Source organism: Mobula hypostoma, chromosome 1 (assembly GCF_963921235.1).
Source record: "Mobula hypostoma chromosome 1, sMobHyp1.1, whole genome shotgun sequence".
NCBI lineage: Eukaryota > Metazoa > Chordata > Chondrichthyes > Myliobatiformes > Myliobatidae > Mobula > Mobula hypostoma.
The window spans coordinates 255,972,557-255,993,711 of NC_086097.1; the positions used below are offsets into that span (position 1 = coordinate 255,972,557).

The 21,155-nt window shown below is 40.4% G+C and overlaps 1 protein-coding gene across 2 annotated transcripts in view; it reads left to right on the plus strand.

Moving 5' to 3' along the window:
• The window catches only part of kbtbd2 (kelch repeat and BTB (POZ) domain containing 2), an 84,828-nt gene extending 63,673 nt beyond the window's left edge, over positions 1–21,155 (plus strand). Inside the window, exons 1-2 of one of the 2 annotated variants that reach the window (XM_063067539.1) lie at positions 16,574–17,475; positions 18,687–21,155. In XM_063067539.1, the coding sequence (XP_062923609.1) occupies positions 17,449–17,475; positions 18,687–20,225 (1,566 nt within the window). In that variant the 5' untranslated portion in view covers positions 16,574–17,448 and the 3' untranslated portion in view covers positions 20,226–21,155. Of the gene's footprint in view, positions 1–16,573; positions 17,476–18,686 lie in introns of those variants that run through there. The other variant, XM_063067536.1, reaches the window with a different exon arrangement.

Here is a 21,155-nt window from a genome sequence, read left to right on the forward strand (position 1 = left end):
TAGAGATTGTGGTGGCATTAGAAATGATCATTCAAAAATGATTGGCCTCTGGCACGGTCCCAGAGGACTGGAAAATTGCAAATGTTACTGCACTCTAAGGAAGGAGGAAGGCAGCAGAAAGGAAATTACAGACCTGACCTCAGTGGTTGGAAAGATGTTGGAGTCAATTGTTAAGGATGAGGCGATGGCGTACTTGGTGACACAGGACAAGGTAGAACAAAGTCAGCATGGTTTCCTTCAGGGAAGATCCTGCCTGATGAACCTGTTGGAATTCTTTGAGGAGATTACAAGTAGGATCGATAAAGGATGCAGTGGATGTTGTATATTTGGACTTTCAGAAGGCCTTTGACAAGGTGCCACACATGATATTGCTTACCAAGTTAAGAGCCCATGGTATCACTGGAAAATTATTAACATGGTTAGAGCATTGGCTGATTGGTAGCACACAGTGAGTGGGAATAAAAGGATCCTTTTCTGGTTGGCTACAGTGACTAGTGGTGTTCCGCAGGGGTCGGTGTTGGGACCACTACTTTTTATGCTATATATCAATGATTTAGATGATGGAATAGACGGCTTTGTTGCCAAGTTTGCAGATGATACCAAGATTGGAGGGCAGGTGGTGTTGAGGAAATAGGTAGGATGCAGAATGACTTAAGGCAGATTAGGAGAGTGGGCAAGAAAATGGCAAATAAAATACAATGTTGGAAAATACATAGTCATGCACTTTGGTAATAGAAATAAATGTGTAGATGACTTTCTAAACGGGGAGAAAATCCAGGAATCTGAGATACGGAGGGACTTCGGAATCCTTGTGCATAACACCCTGAAGGTCAACTTGCAGGTTGATTTGGTGGTGAGGAAGGCAAATGCCATGTTAGCATTCTTTTCAAGAGGTCTAGAATACAGGAGCAAGGATCTGATTCTGAGGTTTTATAAAGCACTGGTGAGGCCTCACCTGGAGTATTGTTAACAGTTTTGGGCTCCTCAACTTAGAAAAAATGCGCTGGTATTGGAGAGGGTCCAGAGGAAGTTCACGTATGATTCCAGGAATGAAAGGGTTATCATACGAGGAACATTTGATGGCGCTGGGTCTGTACTTGCTGGAATTCAGAAGGATGAGGGGGAATTTCATTGAACCTTTCGAATGTTGAAAGGCTTAGACAGTGTAGATGTGGAAAGGATGTTTCCCGTGGTGGGAGAGTCTAGGACAAGAGGGCACAGCCTAAGGACAGGGGAGCCCTTTCATAGAACACAGAGAACATAGAAAATAGGGGCAGGAGTAGGCCATTCAGCCCTTTGAGCCTGCACCACCATTCAGTATGATCATGGCTGATCATCCAACTCAGAACCCTGTACCAGCCTTCCCTCCATACCCCCTGATCCCTTTAGCCACAAGGGCCACATCTAACTCCCTCTTAAATATAGCCAATGAACTGGCCTCAACTGTTTCCTGTGGCAGAGAATTCCACAGATTCACCACTCTCTGTGTGAAGAAGTTTTTCCTCATCTCGGTCCTAAAAGGCTTCCCCTTTATCCTCAAACTGTGACCCCTCGTTCTGGGCTTCCCCAACATCCGGAACAATCTTCCTGCATCTAGCCTGTCCAATCCTTTTAGGATTTTATACGTTTCAATCAGATCCCCCCTCAATCTTCTAAATTCCATCGAGTATAAGCCTAGTTGATCCAGTCTTTCATCATATGAAAGTCCTGCCATCCCAGGAATTAATCTGGTGAACCTTCTTTGTACTCCCTCTATGGCAAAGATGTCTTTCCTCAGATTAGGGGACCAAAACTGCACACAATAGTCTAGGTGTGGTCTCACCAAGGCCTTGTACAACTGCAGCAGTACCTCCCTGCTCCTGTACTCGAATCCTCTTGCTATGAATGCCAGCATACCATTCGCCTTTTTCACCGCCTGCTGTACCTGCATGCCTACTTTCAATGACTGGTGTATAATGTCACCCAGGTCTTGTTGCACCTCCCCTTTTCCTAATCGGCCACCATTCAGATAATCTGTTTTCCTGTTTTTGCCACCAAAGTGGATAACCTCACATTTATCCACATTAAATTGCATCTGCCATGAACTTGCTCACTCACCTAACATATCCAAGTAACCATGCATCCTCTTAGCATCCTCCTCACAGCTAACACTGCCACCTAGCTTCATGTCATCCGCAAACTTGGAGATGCTGCATTTAATTCCCTCATCTAAGTCATTAATATATATTGTAAATAACTGGAGTCCCAGCACTGAGCCTTGCGGTACCCCTCTAGTCACTGCCTGCCATTCTGAGAAGGTCCCGTTTATTCCCACTCTTTGCTTCCTGTCTGCCAACCAATTCTCTATCCACATCAATACCTTACCCCCAATACAGTGTGCTTTAAGTTTGCACACTAATCTCCTGTGTGGGACCTTCTGAACTTAAAGAGGGGTAACTTTGAAGGTGTGAGACGTGAATTAGCTAAGATAGACTGGCAAATGACACTTAAAGGATTGACGGTGGATATGCAATGGCAAGCATTTAAAGGTTGCATGGATGAATTACAACAATTGTTCATCCCAGTTTGGCAAAAGAATAAATCAAGGAAGGTAGTGCACCCGTGGCTGACAAGAGAAATTAGGGATAGTATCAATTCCAAAGAAGTAGCATAGAAATTAGCCAGAGAAAGTGGCTCACCTGAGGACTGGGAGAAATTCAGAGTTCAGCAGAGGAGGACAAAGGGCTTAATTAGGAAGGGGAAAAAAGATTATGAGAGAAAACTGGCAGAGAACATAAAAACGGACTGTAAAAGCTTTTATAGATATGTAAAAAGGAAAAGACTGATAAAGACAAATGTAGGTCCCCTGCAGACAGAAACAGGTGAATTGATTATGGGGAGCAAGGACATGGCAGACCAATTGAATAATTACTTTGGTTCTGTCTTCACTAAGGAGGACATAAATAATCTTCCAGAAATAGTAAGGGACAGAGGGTCCAGTGAGATGGAGGAACTGAGTGAAATACATGTTAGTAGGGAAGTGGTGTTAGGTAAATTGAAGGGATTGAAGGCAGATAAATCCCCAGGGCCAGATGGTCTGCATCCTAGAGTGCTTAAGGAAGTAGCCCAAGAAATAGTGGATGCATTAGTGATAATTTTTCAAAACTCGTTAGATTCTGGACTAGTTCCTGAGGATTGGAGGGTGGCTAATGTAACCCCACTTTTTAAAAAAGGAGGGAGAGAGAAACCGGGGAATTATAGGCTGGTTAGCCTAACGTCGGTGGTGGGGAAACTGCTGGAGTCAGTTATCAAGGATGTGATAACAGCACATTTGGAAAGCGGTGAAATGATCGGACAAAGTCAGCATGGATTTGTGAAAGGAAAATCATGTCTGACGAATCTCATAGAATTTTTTGAGGATGTAACTAGTAGAGTGGATAGGGGAGAACCAGTGGATGTGGTATATTTGGATTTTCAAAAGGCTTTTGACAAGGTCCCACACAGGAGATTAGTGTGCAAACTTAAAGCACACGGTATTGGGGGTAAGGTATTGGTGTGGGTGGAGAATTGGTTAGCAGACAGGAAGCAAAGAGTGGGAATAAACGGGACCTTTTCAGAATGGCAGGCGGTGACTAGTGGGGTACCGCAAGGCTCAGTGCTGGGACCCCAGTTGTTTACAATATATATTAATGACTTGGATGAGGGAATTAAATGCAGCATCTCCAAGTTTGTGGATGACACGAAGTTGGGTGGCAGTGTTAGCAGTGAGGAGGATGCTAAGAGGATGCAGGGTGACTTGGATAGGTTGGGTGAGTGGGCAAACTCATGGCAGATGCAATTTAATGTGGATAAATGTGAAGTTATCCACTTTGGTGGCAAAAATAGGAAAACAGATTATTATCTGAATGGTGGCCGATTAGGAAAAGGGGAGGTGCAACGAGACCTGGGTGTCATTATACACCAGTCATTGAAAGTGGGCATGCAGGTACAGCAGGCGGTGAAAAAGGCGAACGGTATGCTGGCATTTATAGCGAGAGGATTCGAGTACAGGAGCAGGGAGGTACTACTGCAGTTGTACAAGGCCTTGGTGAGACCACACCTGGAGTATTGTGTGCAGTTTTGGTCTCCTAATCTGAGGAAAGACATCTTTGCCATAAAGGGAGTACAAAGAAGGTTCACCAGATTGATTCCTGGGATGGCAGGTCTTTCATATGAAGAAAGACTGGATGAACTGGGCTTGTACTCGTTGGAATTTAGAAGATTGAGGGGGGATCTGATTGAAACGTATAAGATCCTAAAGGGATTGGACAGGCTAGATGCGGGAAGATTGTTCCCGATGTTGGGGAGGTCCAGAACGAGGGGTCACAGTTTGAGGATAGAGGGGAAGCCTTTTAGGACCGAGATTAGGAAAAACTTCTTCACACAGAGAGTGGTGAATCTGTGGAATTCTCTGCCACAGCAAACTGTTGAGGCCAGTTCATTGGCTATGTTTAAGAGGGAGTTAGATATGGCCCTTGTGGCTACAGGGGTCAGGGGGTATGGAGGGAAGGCTGGGTTCTGAGTCGGATGATCAGCCATGATCATAATAAATGGCGGTGCAGGCTCAAAGGGCCGAATGGCCTACTCCTGCACCTATTTTCTATGTTTCTATGTTGTCAAAAGCCTTTTGAAAATCCAAATATACCACATCCACTGGTTCTCCCCTATCCACTCTACTCGTTACATCCTCAAAAAAATTCTATGAGATTTGTCAGACATGATTTTCCTTTCACAAATCCATGCTGACTTTGTCCAATGATTTCACCGCTTTCCAAATGTGCTGTTATCACATCTTTGATAACTGACTCTAGCATTTTCCCCACTTTCCCAATGTTGTATTTCATTGGCCATTTTCTTTCCCATTCTTCTAATCTGTCTAAGTCTTTCTGCAGCCTACCTGTTTCCTGAACACTCCCTGCCCCTCCACTAATCTTCATATCAGCTGCAAACTTGGCAACAAAGCCATCTAGTCCATCATCTAAATCATTGCTATACAGCATAAAAAGAAGCGGTCCCAACACTGACCCCTGTGGAACACCACTGGTCACTGGCAGCCAACCAGAGAAGGAACCTTTTATTCCCACTCGCTGCCTTGTACCAGTCAGTCGTTGCTCTAACCATGCCGACAACTTTCCTGTAATACCATTGGCTCTTAACTAGGTAAGCAGCCTCATTTGTGGCTTTATCAAAGGTCTTCTGAAAGTCCAAATATACAACATTAACAATTGACTCCACCGTCATCCCAGCCACTGAGGTCAGGCTAACTGGCTTATAATTTCCTTTCAGCTGCCTTCCACCTTTCTTAAAGAGTGGAGTGACACTTACAATTTTCCAGTCCTCTGGCACCGTACCAAAGTCAATAGAGAATAGACAATAGGTGCAGGAGTAGGCCATTTGGCCCTTCGAGCCAGCGCCGTCATTCACTGTGATCATGGCTGATCATCCACTATCAGTATCCAGTTCCTGCCTTATCCCCAAAACCTTTGATTCCACTATCTTTAAGAGCTCTATCCATGTCTTTTTTTAAAAGCATCCAGAGAATTGGCCTCCACAGCCTTCTGGGTCAGAGCATTCCATATATCCACCACTCTCTGAGTGAAAAAGTTTTTCCTCAACTCCGTTCTGAATGGCCTACCCCTAATTCTTAAGCTGTGGCCTCTGGTTCTGGACTCACCCATCTGCGGAAACATGCTTCCTGCCTGCAGCGTGTCCAATCCCTTAATAATCTTATATGTTTCAATAAGAATCCCTCTTAGCCTTCTAAATTCCAGAGTATGCAAGCCCAGTCGCTCCAATCTTTCGACATATGACGGTCCCGCCATCCCTGGAATTAACCTTGTGAACCTGCGCTGCGCTCCCTTCAATAGCAAGAATGTCCTTCCTCAAATTTGGAGACCAAAACTGCACACAGTACTCCAGATATGGTCTCACCAGGGCCCTGTACAGCTGCAGAAGGACCTCTTTGCTCTTATACTCAATTCCCCTTGTTATGAAGGCCAGCATGCCTTTAGCTTTTTTCACTGCCTGCTGTACTTGCATGCTTGCTTTCAGTGACTGATGTACAAGAACACCTAGATCTCGTTGTGCTTCCCCTTTTCCTAACTTGACTCCATTTAGATAATCTGCCTTCCCGTTCTTACCACCAAAGTGGATAACCTCACATTTATCCACATTAAACTGCATCTGCCCACTCACCCAGCCTGTCCAAGTCACCCTGCATTCTCATAACATCCTCCTCGCATTTCACACTGCCACCCAACTTTGTGTCATCGGCAAACTTGCTAATGTTACTTTTAATTCCCTCATCTAAATCATTAATATATATTGTAAACAGTTGTGGTCCCAGCACTGAACCCTGCGGTACCCCACTGGTCACCGCCTGCCATTCCGAAAGGGACCCGTTAATCGCTACTCTGTTTTCTGTCAGCCAGCCAATTTTCAATCCATGTCAGTACTCTGCCCCCAATACCATGTGCCCTAATTTTGCCCACTAATCTCCTTATGTGGAACTTTATCAAAGGCTTTCTGAAAGTCCAGGTACACTACATCCACTGGCTCTCTGTCCATTTTCATAGTTCCAGAAGATTAGTCAAGCACGATTTCCCCTTCGTAAATCCAATGATTTTTGAAAGATCATTGCTAATGTCTCCACAGTCTCTGACACTACTTCTTTCAGAACCCTAGGGTGCATGTCATCTGGCCTTTGGGTCTTTCAGTTCTTTGAGCCCCTTCTCACTTGTAATAGTGACTGCCTCTACTTCTCTTCCTTCACACACTACAACATCTGGCTCACTGCTAGTGAAGACATCATTACCTTGTACCCTGCTATTATTTCTTCAGCCTCATTTTCTAGCGGTCCTATGTCCATTCTAATTTCTCTTTTATTTTATACAGACTTGAAAAAGCTTTTACTATTCACTTTGATATTATTTGCTAGCTTGCTATCATATTTCATCTTTTCCCTTCTGATGATTCTTTTAGTTGCTCTCCGTAGGTTTGTAAAAGCTTTCCAATCCTTTATCTTTCCGCTAATTTTTGGTTTGTTTTATGCCCTCTCTTGTTTTTACATTATCTTTGACTTCCCTTGTCACCCACGGTTGTATTATTAACATAGCATCCGGGTGTCTATCACGGCCACAGAACCTCACCCCTGTTCCTCTGATAAAGAAATTTCCTATCAACACTGCGGTCCTCTTCATCCATCTGCTTTTCTGAGGCACAGCACCATCACTGTGGCTACACCCCCCCCCCCCACCCTGGTAGATCGTCCCCATCAACAGTATCTGAAGTGGTATAGTCACTGAGGTAAATGGCTGCAGTTAGCAGTCTCCTGTAGGCGCAGGGTGACTACCCCCTGTAGCTATCTGTCACCTCATTCTCCCATATGAGCTGAAGGTCCTCAAGCTGTAGCTCCAGTTCTTTAATACGGCTCTCAGGAGCTGTAGCTCGGTGCACCTGGTGCAGATGTGTTCATCCAGGAGACTGGAGGACTCCCAGAATTTCTTTGAAAGTAGAAGACACTGCCCTGACACCATTCTCACTACACTACTATTGCCTAACAGATGAGGAATGAACAAATAAAAACAAAAGCTCCTCTGAACTCTGGCACATTTAAAATAATGACTGCTCCCCTTGCACTTGCATTATTTTTATTTGTGTTCAGTGAATGGTTGCAATGCAACTCCGAGAAACTGCTGTGAAGCTCAGCCTTTTAAATTTTGATTGTGGACCTGACTGAAAAGGTAGCTGTATTTACATCCTGCTGCCTGTCGATTGGTTGCAGTGCAACTCATGATTGAAATTTTTGGGATGTTTCTAAGTGATTGTAGAACTTGCACAATAGAGGGAAGGGCCCGGGATAGCATTGTGGAGCCGAGACCTCAGGGTACAAGTATATAGTTTACTGGAAGTGGTCACTCAGGTACAGAGGGTGGTGAAAGTGGCTTTTAGTCCTTTTTGCCATCATTGGTGTGGACACTGATTTGAGTTGTCATGTCGCGGCTGTACAAGATGTTGGTAAATCAACTCCAAATCTGTGTCTTTTTCAGGCAGTTTAGGTAGTATCCCATAGATTAATACTTTTCGTTTCTGCTTGTTAATGAAGAATTTAGGCTATTGTGCACTCTCAACAGCACCTGACTATTAGATCCTCTCATTTAATCCCAAGTTCCTCTGCTACCCAATATTATCTTTAACCCTGATACAATCAGTAGGCAAGTAACACTACCTTTGAGAATCATGGATACAGTACTAATTTCCTTGCACTTCTATATTCCTTGACATAATGAACATTGGTTAGTTTCTAGTGCTTTCCAGGTGAAAATGATGAATAAACTCTTCTCTGGCTTCAAGCCAGGTGCAGGTATTATTACCACTGACGTTTTGATGACAAACTCTGCCGTCATCTTCAGGGATGATGCCTGGGGATATCTAGTCCGGAGGTACCCATGTATTCCATCCCTCCTGATTGGTTAGTCCTCATCCAATCAGGTTTCCACTCTCCCACCTTGTTTACAGTCTAATTGCAGTTCTTAGAGCAAGACCTTCATCTTTGTTAAAATTCTTTTCCTGTTGTTTTATTTCAATAGCTTCCCTTACCAGGCGATCCCGAAAGCCATTGGCGCGGCACAGTAGTTTTGTGCTGTTAAAGTCAATCCTATGGCCATTGCAAATGCAATGTTCAGCTACTGCCAGTTTCTCCAGGTATCACAAATGGATACACCACCTGTGCTTCTTGATGTGCATTTCCATCTTGTACCCCATCTGGCCAATACATGCTGCTCTGAATTCACAGAGAATCCTGTCAATGCCAGCTGACCAGAGTCCCAGGTCATCTTTGACCTGGATAAACTGTGACTTGAGCTTCTTTACAGGTTTGTGAATGGTATTGACCTGGTATTTCTTTCTTTTCAAATCTTTTTATTATTATTATCCAAAATTAACAAGAGTACATCGAAGTAGGCGACACTTACAATGTCTCATGAAAAAAAACATCGTTTCAAAGATTGAAAAATTTTGGTGACAAAAAAAAATCCTACTAAGCAAGAAAAAGTGAGGAGGAAAAAACCCCATTAGGTGTTCAACCCCGGAGCCATACGTCATACAAAAGCTTCTGAAGATAAACATCAAACCGCCAGCAAGGAAAAAAAAAACCAAAAATTTACAATTAGATTGTGCAGGAAATCTATCAATCAACTCAAATGATAGTAATGAGCAAATGAACCCCATCTTTTCTCAAAATCAAACATAGGTTCAAAAGTTCGACTTCTAATTTTCTCCAAACTACAACATAGCATCACTTGAGAGAACCAATGTGACAAAATAGGAGCCGATGTATCCTTCCACTTCAACAAAATGGCCCTCCTAGCTATCAATGTAACAAATGCAATGACATGTTGGTCAAACAAAGAGATACCGTGGATATTTTGAGGAATTATTCCAAAAAGCACAGTTAATTTGTTAGGTTGTAAATTAATTTTAAGTCCTTTAGAAATTGTAGAAAAAACTGACTTCCAGAACTGTTCCAGTATAGAACAGGACCAAAACGTGTGTCAGTGTAGCTGTCTCAGTTTTACATCTATCACAATAACTATCAACATTAGAAAACATTTTAGACAGTCTCTCCTTCGTCAAATAGTAACGATGTACAATTTTAAATTGAATCAGTGAATGACTAGCATAGATCAAAGAAGAGTTAACCAACTTCAGAATCCGCATCCAGTCCTCCGTCGTAAAAGTCAAGTTAAGTTCCTTTTCCCAATCTTGTTTAATCTTAAATAAAGGACACTTATCCCATTGTAATAGTAAATTATAAATTCTTCCAATGGAACCCTTCATCAAAGGGTTCATACTCGTAATAGTATCTAACAGGTCAGCATCCAATATTGTAAGGAAAATTACTTAAATATTTTTGTAAGAAGTGTCTATCTTGAAGGTATTGTAAAAAGTGTGAGTATGAAAGAGAATATTTATCAACTAATTGTTCAAAAGACATCAGTCTATCTTCTTTAAATAAATCCAAAAAAGAAATAGTACCTTTATTTTCCCAAAGTAAAAAAATTGGATCACTCAAAGAAGGCTTAAAAAAAGTAATTTCGATAAATTAAACTACGAAGTTTAAATTTTTTTAAGATTTAAAAACATTACGGAACTGGAGCCAAGTTTGTAAAGAATGCTTAATCACAGGGTATACATTTAAATTAGCAACTTTAGCTAATTGTATAGGTAAGGCAGCTCCCAATAACAGGGTTAAAACAGGTTTACCCAAATTGGCCGATCGTTCTTACCAACCCAGTGTAACCAAAAGGACATGTATCGCATATTAACAGCCCAGTAATACATTCTTAAATTAGGCAAAGCGAGACCTCCATCCTTTTTCAACTTTTGTAAATGACAATTACTAATTCTTGGTCTTTTATTATTCCAAATAAAAGATAAAATAATAGAATCAATCCGATCAAAAAACTTCTTAGTCAGAAAAACAGGGATATTCTGAAATAAATAGAAAAATTTTGGTAAAGTCATCATTTTGACTATATGGATGTGACGAACAAGTGAAATGTAAGTGGTTTCCATCTACTAAATAAATACTTCATAGAATCCACCAAGGGAACAAAATTAGCTTTATAAAGATCCTTATATTTTTTAGTGATTGTAACACCTAAATATCTAAAGGAATCCGTGACTTTGAAAGGAGTATTATCATATATAGAAACAGATTCATTTAAAGGAAACAGTTCACTTTTACTAAAATTTATTTTATATCCTGAAAAATCTCCAAATTCATTAAATAATTTTAGCAAGGCAGGAATAGATTCCTCGGGATTGGATATATAAACCAGTAAAATCATCAGCATAAAGAGAAATCTTATGGATGGTCTCATTCACAAAAACCTCATAAATATCTTTAGCTTCACAAAGAGCAATAGCAAGGGGTTCTAGTATTAAATTAAATAAAGGACTTAATGGTTAACCTTGTCTTGTCCCCCATGAAAGCTGAAAAAAAGGGATCTACAGTTATTAGTAATAACAGTAGGAATAGGGGTTTTATATATCATTCTAATCCAATTATTAAAATTAGCACCAAAGCCAAATTTCTCTAAAACATTAAATAAATATTTCCATTCGACTCGATCGAACGCTTTTTCAGCATCCAAAGAGACGATGCATTGTGGAGTTTTAAAAGAGGACGAATATATGATGTTTAATAATCTCCGAACATTTGAAAAAGAATAATGACCCTTTATAGGGCCTGTTTGATCTTTAAAAATAATTTTACCCAAAATATTCTCCAACCGATTGGCCATTATCTTTGACAGAATCTTAGCATCAATATTCAATAATGAAGTAGGTCTATACGAGGCACAATCAGTAGGATTTTTATCCTTTTTAAGAATTAAATAGAAGCCTCATAAAAAATAGAGGGTAAATCACCTTTCACAAAAGAATCCTTAAACATTTCCAACATATACAGAGAAAGCAATTTTCCAAACTTTTTATAAAATTCTACAGGATATCCATCAAGTCCAGGGGCCTTACCAGATTGCATTGAAAAAATAGCTTTATGAATTTCTGCTCCAGTAACTTGGGCATCAAGAGTTTTTTTTGCTCCTCAACAGAAATTTGAGGAAAAACAATCTTTCGTAAAAAAAAATATTCATTTTAGAAGAATCTACTGGACATTGAGATTTATAAAGTTCAGTATAAAAATCTTGAAAAATCTTATTAATTTCTTCATATTCCCAAGCCAGGGTACCATCGTTCCTACGGATTTTCAAAATTTGCCTTTTGGCTCTGGCTGTTTTTAATTGAGATGCAAGCAGTTTGTTATTTTTATCTCCAAGCATATAAAATTGGCTCTTTAGCTTAAGCAAGTAGCCTTTAATAGGATGAGTTAATAATAGATTATATTGTGATTGAAGTTCCACCCTTTGTTTGAATAAATCAATATTAGGGGAGATTGCATAAATATTATCTAAGTCTTTAATTTGTTTTGAAATCGTATCTAATTCTACTTTAGTCTGTTTTTTAAGCTTAGCTGAATAAAAAATGATCTGACCACGTAAAAATGCTTTAAATGTTTCCCACATGATTAATTTAGACATACCCCCTATATCATTAAAAAGAAAAAAAATATTTTATCTGGGTTTCAATGAAGCTGACAAAGTCAGAGTTCTGCAATAATGTCTGAGACATGCGCCATGCTGGGCGGGCAAGAATGGCATCATCAAATTCAAAAGACAAACTCAGGCGCATGATCAGATATAGCAATAGCGTCATATTCACAATTCTTAACACTAGACAAGAAGCAAGGATCGACTATAATATAATCGATCCACGAATATTTTTTATAAACATGTGAAAAAAAGAATATTCTCTGTTATCGGGATGTAAATATCTCCATAATTCAATCAATCCAAAGTTGGTCAAAAAAGAGTTAATAAGTGACGCGGAGCGATTTGGAAGTCGCTGATTGGTTGAGCTTTTGTCAATCAAAGGATTTAAACAGCAGTTAAAATCCCCACCCATTATTAACATATATTTATTTAAATCAGGCAGTAAAGCAAATACCTTTTTAAAAAAAAAGGATCATCTAAGTTAGGACCATACAAATTGACCAGAACAACTTTTCTGTTACAGATTACTCCTTTAACAATTAAAAATCTACCATTAGAATCTGACTTAATATCCTCTTGAGTCAGAGGATTTAATAAAGATGGACACCCCCTTAGTTTTACTCTGAGAAGTGGAGTGAAATTGCAAACCCCTCCACCATCCAAAAAATCTATTTTGGTCTCCTGCCCTGATATGTGTCTCTTGGGCAAAAATTATATCAGGTTGGAATCGGTTAATAACTTTAGAAGTCTTTTTTCGTTTGATAGGATGATTCCAACCACATACATTCCAACTTATTACATTAATCCATTTAAAGGAATAGATAGAGTGGACAGCCAGCGCCTCTCTCCAGGGCACCACCTCAATACAAGAGGGCATGGCTTTAAGGTAAGGGTAGGAAGTTCAAGGGGGATATTAGAGGAAGATTTTTTACTTAGAGGGTTGTTGGTGTGTGGAATGCACTGCCTGAGTCAGTGGTGGAGGCAGATATACTAGTGAAATTTAAGAGACTGCTAGACAGGTATATCGAGGAATTTAAGGTGGGGGCTTATATGGGAGGCAGGGTTTGAGGGTCGGCACAACATTGTGGGCCGAAGGGCCTGTATTGTGCTGTACTATTCAATGTTCTAAATACCATACTATAATTTTATTCTACTTTACACATGCGCAGAGCACATACCAATATAGGATGATCAAAAATAGCGGCGATGAAGAATACAACCACATAGAAAACACACATGCTCCGGAACCATCCAATGGGGAAAAAAAACCCTAAGTCTAACCCCACCGCCCCTCCCCCCCATAGCCTGAAAAAAAAGCAGGCACCCTGTGATAGAATACGAAGCCAGGGACTGCTCTGTCTGTACAAAAAAAATTTAAAAAGATTCTCTCTCCCTCCCCCTCGTTATTAAAAAAAACCGAAACCCACTGACCTTGTAACAGGAGCAACAAAATCTTAGCAAAGGAAATTGTTTACATTCCAGCATCTGCAAACTATACCATGTTTATATTTAATCATTTTTAAACAAAAAGAACCGAAATAATGTTATCTCTTAAAAAGAAAAAAAACAAGCGCCATTTAAACTTTAACAAAATCCCTAAAAAAAAGCTTTAAATTCGGTTATAAGACACTATAATAAAGCAAAAAAAAAGTTAATAGCATATTTAACCCAACTAAATTTTCAAAAATACCAACTAGTAATATTGTATAATTGAACCCTCCCTTAAATATATATATAAAAAAGCCCCATTAGTAGGAAAAACAATTAATTAAGAAAGAAACAAAAAAATCATCAAACCAGATACAAGATTAAAGGAACAAGTCCCTTTACCTTCTTTTTCTCAGTCGAATGTCCGAATAACCATTTAAACAGTCATACTTGAACCATAGATCTTCTTTCCAACAAAACCAATGATATGCAATAACGAACAAATCCCCTTATCTTCTTTTAATAGTCTCTCAATGAAATGTCCAAGTAACCTTCATAAATCTTCTTTCCGAAATGCCAATAATATACAGATAGCCAAACAACCTTTCAGACAGTTCATTCAGCAGCTGCAGCAGGTATAGTTTGAGCGAATGTCAGTGCAACTTTAGGATCAAAAAATATACGAGGAGGAGAATTAGGAAAAACTTTAATTCTTGTTGGGTAACACAAGGAAGGGAACAGTTTCTTATCATATGCCTGTTTCATTACCAGAGCAAATTTTGATCTTTGTTCCATTACCTCCTTTGGATAATCCTCATAAAAATGGAGCTCAGATTCCTTAAATCATAAAATTGTTTTCTTACCTGTCGCATTAATTGATCTTTAATTTTAAAGTGATGAAAACAAACCAAAACAGACCTTAGTTTATATGGATCTTTAGATTTCGAAGTAAAAGCTCTGTGTGCTCTTTCTATAGTAGGCGATTGTGATAATATGGTAGGAAATAAGGTATGAGAACGCTTACCAAAGTAAGCAGTTAAATCTCCATCTTCGGCTCCTTGCAGCCCAACAATTCGTATATTCCTTCGGCAAGACCTAGTTTCCAGGTCTATAATCTTATTTTGATATCTTTCCAAACAAGTTGTAGTTTCAAACAATTTTTGCTTAGTTATCTTAAATTCCTCTTCGCGTGTGTAATAACTTGAGTTTCCAGGTCTTTAAGTTTTCCCAGAAATGACTTCATTTCATTACTATTCTTTTCCAGTTGGTCTTTAATTGACCCATTTTGATATTTAATTGAATTCAGTGTCATAGAAACATAGAAAATAGGTGCAGGAGTAGGCCATTCTGCTCTTCGAGCCTGCACCGCCATTCAGTACAATCATGGCTGATCATCCAACTCAGAACCCTGCACCTGCCTTCTCTCCATACCCCCTGATCCCTTTAGCCACAAGGGCCATATCTAACTCCCTCTTAAATATAGCCAATGAACTGGCCTCAATTGTTTTCCTGTGGCAGAGAATTCCACAGATTCACCACTCTCTGTGTGAAGAAGTTTTTCCTCATCTCGGTCCTAAAAGGCTTCCCCTTTATCCTCAAACTGTGACCCCTCGTTCTGGACTTCCCCAACATCGGGAACAATCTTCCTACATCTAGCCTGTCCAATCCCTTTAGAATTTTATACGTTTCAATCAGATCCCCCCTCAATCTTCTAAAGTCCAGAGAGTATAAGCCTAGTTGATCCAGTCTTTCATCATATGAAAGACCTGCCATCCCAGGAATCAAACTGGTGAACTTTCTTTGTACTCCCTCTATGGCAAGAATGTCTTTCCTCAGATTAGGGGACCAAAACTGCACACCATACTCCAGGTGTGGTCTCACCAAGGCCTTGTACAACTGCAGTAGTACCTCCCTGCTCCTGTACTCGAATCCTCTTGCTATGAATGCCAGCATACCATTCGCCTTTTTCATCGCCTGGTGTACAATGACACCCAGGTCTCGTTGCACCTCCCCTTTTCCGAATCGGCCACCATAGAGATAATAATCTGTTTTCCTGTTTTTGCCACCAAAGTGGATAACCTCACATTTATCCACAATAAATTGCATCTGCTATGAATTTCCCACTCACCTAACCTATCCAAGTCACCCTGCATCCTCTTAGCATCCTTCTCACAGCTAACACCGCTGTCCAGCTTCGTGTCATCCACAAATCAATAAAGTCTGTCTATCTCTAAACTTGGAGATGCTGCATTTAATTCCCTCGTCTAAGTCATTAATATATATTGTAAACAACTGGGGTCCCAACACTGAGCCTTGCAGTACCCCACTCGTCACTGTCTGCCATTCTGAAAAGGTCCTGTTTAGTCCCACTCTTTGCTTCCAGTCTGCAACCAATTCTCTATCCACATCAATACCATACCCCCAGTACCATATGCTTTAAGTTTGCACACTAATCTCCTGTGTGGGACCTTGCCAAAAGCCTTTTGAAAATTCAAATATACCACATCCACTGGTTCTCTCCCCTATCCATTCTACTAGTTACATCCTCAAAAAATTCTATGAGATTCGTCAGACATGATTTTCCTTTCACAAATCCATGCTGACTTCGTCAGATAATTTCACTGCTTTCCAAATGTGCTGTTATCACATCTTTGATAATTGACTCTAGCATTTTCTCCACCACCGATGTCAGGCTAACCGGTCTATAATTCCCCGGTTTGTCTCTCTCTCCTTTTTTAAAAAGCGGGGTTACATTAGCCACCCTCCAATCCTCAGGAACTAATCCAGGATCTAAAGAGTTTTGAAAAATTATCACTAATGCATCCACTATTTCTTGGGCTACTTCCTTAAGCACTCTGGGATGCAGACCATCTGGCCCTGGGGATTTATCTGCCTTCAATCCCTTCAATTTACCTAACACCAGTTCCCTACTAACATGTATTTCCCTCAGTTCCTCCATCTCACTGGACCCTCTGTCCCCTACTATTTCTGGAAGATTATTTATGTCCTCCTTAGTGAAGACAGAACCAAAGTAGTTATTCAATAGGTCTGCCATGTCCTTGTTCCCCATGATCAATTCACCTGTTTCTGACTGTAAGGGACCTACAATTGTCTTAACCAATCTTTTTCTTTTCACATATCTATAAAAGCTTTTACAGTCAGTTTTTATGTTCCCTGCCAGCTTTCTCATAATCTTTTTTTCCTTTCTTAACTAAGCCCTTTGTCCTCCTCTGCTGGACTCTGAATTTCTCCCAGTCCTCAGGTGTGCTGCTTTTTCTGGCTAATTTGTATATTTCTTCTTTGGAATTGATACTATCCCTAATTTCCCTTGTCAGTTCCCGTGTCCGAACCATATCTTCAGCACATGGTGGCATTTCGTCAGATCTTCCTTTTGCATCTTTCCTTTCCCATTACCTTTATCACTAGGTTCAGACAAGTTCTTCCCACTTCTCGTAGACGTAGACATATTGTTCCCCTTCAAGAATCAGCAAATAAAAATTTTAAATTCTAAGTTTAAACTAAGGGGAAAGGAACAAAACTGGGAGCAGCACAAAAACTGCATTTACAGACAGGCGCAGTCTCCTGATCTGGTATTTCTTTAGGATCCTGGCAGTCCTAGAAACCATGAGGAAGACAGGTGGTAGCGACAGGTTCCTCCTCGTTGTTAGGTTTCCTGGTTTTCCTGTCAGCCCTCTTAAGGTCCTTCACCTTGTACCTATTCCGTAGGAATATTGTGCATAATCTTCCTATTTCCTCAGGGAGACTCTTCGGGCCCAAAAGTTTTTGCATGGATAATCAAAGTAAAAATTTGATTTACTGAAGAAATCCGGACTCCCAGAGACATGCAAGACACTTCTGCCTGAGATGCTGATACCAGCTAGACTTTATGGGCTCCCTAAGATACACAAGGAAGGTACCCCCCCCCCCCAAAGCCTATTGTTAGTGGGATAGATTATCCAACTTGCTACCTGGCTAAGCATTGAATGGCGGAGCAGACTCGATGGGCTGAATGGCCTACTTTGTTCCTATATCTTATGGTCTTATGGGTATAGATATCAGTGGACTAGACATGGCCAGGCTTCACCCCTGAAGAAGATGGCAGAGTTTGTCATCAAAACGTCAGTTACCAATATCTGTATCTGGCTTGAAGCCAGAGAAGAGTTTATTGCTTAGTTTCCTCTGTGCTTCTTGCTGTTCGCTGCACAGTTTGCAGGAACCTCATCTATTTGCAAAATTTCCACCAATGCCATCTTTTAGATTGTGTAATTGAAAAAACAAGTAAGTTTTTCTTTTGATTTTCAGTTACCAGTATTAGTTTTGCTCTTTGCTGTCAGTGGTATTTCAGGCCAGACTGCTGAGCAAAAAAAAACCTACAATACTCTTCAGGTAATCATTAACTGATTGTTTTTTTTATGACATGACATTAATTTGTATTCTGTCACTCTTCCCATTGCAGCTGCTACACAGATCCATTTCCTCTCCCCAAGATTTGGCCTCCACAACTGCCTGTGGCAAAGAATTCCACAGATTTACCACTCTCTGGCTAAAGAAATGCCCCCTCATCTCCATTCGAAAAGGACACCCCTCTATTTTGAGGCAGTGTTCTCTGCTCTAAGACATTACCACCCTTAGGAAACATACTCTCCACATCCACTCTTATCAAGGCCTTTCACCATTCGATTGGTTTCAATGAGGTCACCCCTCATTCTTCTGAATTCTAGTGAATACAGGCCCAGAGTCATCAAAATCTGTTCATATGACAAGGCATTCAAACCTGGAATCATTTTCGTGATTGCATCTACCCATATATCTTTTTGGTTATGTTCTTGACACAAATCTTGGAGTGAAACTTTTCTAATTTCTAGCTGAGAGACAAGGACACAAAACTGTTTTCATGCAGTTCACTTGCCTGTTTGTTTCATCCCCTTTGAACCACTATAGTGAATTCAAGCATTTAAGTTTGAGATGTTCTTTACTTAAATATTAATTTAATGTCTTGAACTCAATACACAACCTAAATATATTGTGTTACTGAGCAACATTTTGCATTTGCTATTAGTTTAATTCATATTCTATAAATTTAAGTGCTGAATGTAAAATGAATTTAAATATTTCTTTGTGCAGGTGGAAAATATATCTCAGCGTTGTCGGGAATATTTAATAAAAAAGGTGAATGCTGAGAACTGTGTTCGATTACTCAGCTTCGCAGACATGTACAACTGTGAAGAGCTCAAACTGAGTGCAAAGCGAATGGTAGAGCATAAATTCACCACTGTTTATCATCAAGAAGCATTTTTGCAGTTATCACATGATCTACTGATTGATATCCTTAGCAGTGACAATTTAAATGTTGAGAAGGAAGAGACGGTTCGTGAAGCTGCCATGCTGTGGCTTGAATATGATACTGAATCACGATCCCAGTATTTATCTTCAGTCCTTGGCCAAATAAGGATTGATGCACTTTCTGAGGTAACACAGAGAGCTTGGTTCCAAGGCTTACCACCGAACGACAAGTCTGTTGTGGTGCAAGGACTGTACAAATCTATGCCAAAATTCTTCAAACCACGACTTGGTATGACAAAAGAAGAGATGCTTATATTCACTGAAGTCACTGGTGAAAATCCTCGTTCTTCCTTCTGTGCAGTTTGTTACAGTCCTCAGGCTGAGAAGGTATACAAGCTGTGTAATCCCCCTGGGGATCTCCAGAGAGTGGGGACTCTGGTCACTCCTGATAATGATATTTACATTGCAGGTGGACAGGTACCTCTGAAAACGTCCATCACCAACAATAGTAAAGCAACTAAACTTCAGGCTGCATATAGACCTGTTAATTGTTTCTACCTGTTTGATGCTCAGCTGAATACATGGGTTCCAAAGTCTCCAATGCTGTGTGCTCGCAACCGGCCTTCACTGGTTTGCTGTGAAGGCTATATCTATGCAATCGGAGGGGACAATGTTGCTGGGGAAATGAACAAACGGACCGTAGAGAGGTACGATTGTGAAGCAGATGAATGGACGTTAGTGAATCCCTTGCCTTGTGCCTGGCAATGGAATGCAGCAGTGGCTGTGGAAGACTACATTTACGTCATGGCACACAATCTAACATTCTGCTACTGCCCACGTACCGACACGTGGGTGGAAATGGCTGCTCGTCACACAAGCAGGTGTTTTGCCTCAGCTGCAGCCTTTGGAGATAAAATTTTCTACATTGGTGGTTTGCATATTGGAAATAACTCAGGCATCCGAATTCCTTCAAGCACTGTTGATGGTTCTTCTGTAACTGTTGAAGTATATGATGTGATGAAAAATGAGTGGAAAATAGCAACTAATATCCCTGCAAAACGCTACTCTGACCCATGTGTGAGGGCAGTAGTGGTCTTGAACTGCTTATGTGTGTTTATGAGAGATACTCACATGAATGAAAAACCCAAGTATGCAATCTATCAGTACAATATGGAGCTGGACCAATGGATCTTGCGTCAGTCCATTTCCGAGAGAGTTCTCTGGGATCTTGGCAAAGATTTTCGGTGCACTATGGGGAAACTTTACCCCTCGTGTCTGGAAGAATCTCTTTGGAAGCCTCCACCATCTCTGTTTTCGCAAGATGGAGCAGATGAGTTTGAATTGGATGGGGAGATGGTTACCTTGCCTTTGAACAGTTAGCCAAATGAGGGCACAGATGCTGTGGATTGCAAGGACATACAGAGCACAGCAGAGTGCATGTCTTCAAGCTTCCAGATCAGGATGGGGTTTATAAGCTGTACCCATATTCAGCACAGCTTGTCACTAAGTTTGCATAGTATTGTATAAATAACTGAGAAATGAGTTGTGTTATATCTTCTACTCCTAGATACTGTGTTCTGCTAAAGAGATTATCATATTGTTACAGTGTGACTAGTTTTCAAAAGAACTTGTTTTACTTACACATATCTCTGGATTTGACTATGAAGATAAGAGATATTGTAGATCTTCCCAGTAAAACTAGGCTGGCTGCAGGTTCAGTCGAAACATTGGATTTGTTAGATACACATAAACCAGTATCCATAGAAGTAACCCCAGGTAATAAAACTACCAAATGGCTGGTTATTTACCAGGTGTACATTAGTGGAGCAGTCACTACCATTCTAGATTGACTGCCGGTCTCTTGTCGTGCGGGTCTGTGGAGTTTCAATACTCAATGTCTCCACATTGCAAGTAACATAGGCTCATCCATATTACAATTTCCTGCTGCTGAATTGTCATTTAAGACAAATTTTGGTGAGTAACAACCAGGTCTTTATTTTGTATTCATTAATTTAATAAGGCAACTGTTACTGTAGTGTGATTGTGTAGAGGTATCCTAGCTGTTGGGTTTTTAATACAGTTGATTTGAGTGAAAATGTTTCCTGCGTGCAAGGGAGCAGAATGGAACGGACCCAGCACTGCTCTGGCATAACTCCCTGGAACCACTGGCAGTTGCTGGGCTTTCCATTCTAATAGGAGCACAGGTGCATGTTCAGCTACATTTGTGTTCCTTTGGCACTGTCGTTTGAATTAACTTAATTTATTAAAAACCTTCACAAAAGGAAATGTTTGTTTTCATTTTTGTGATTC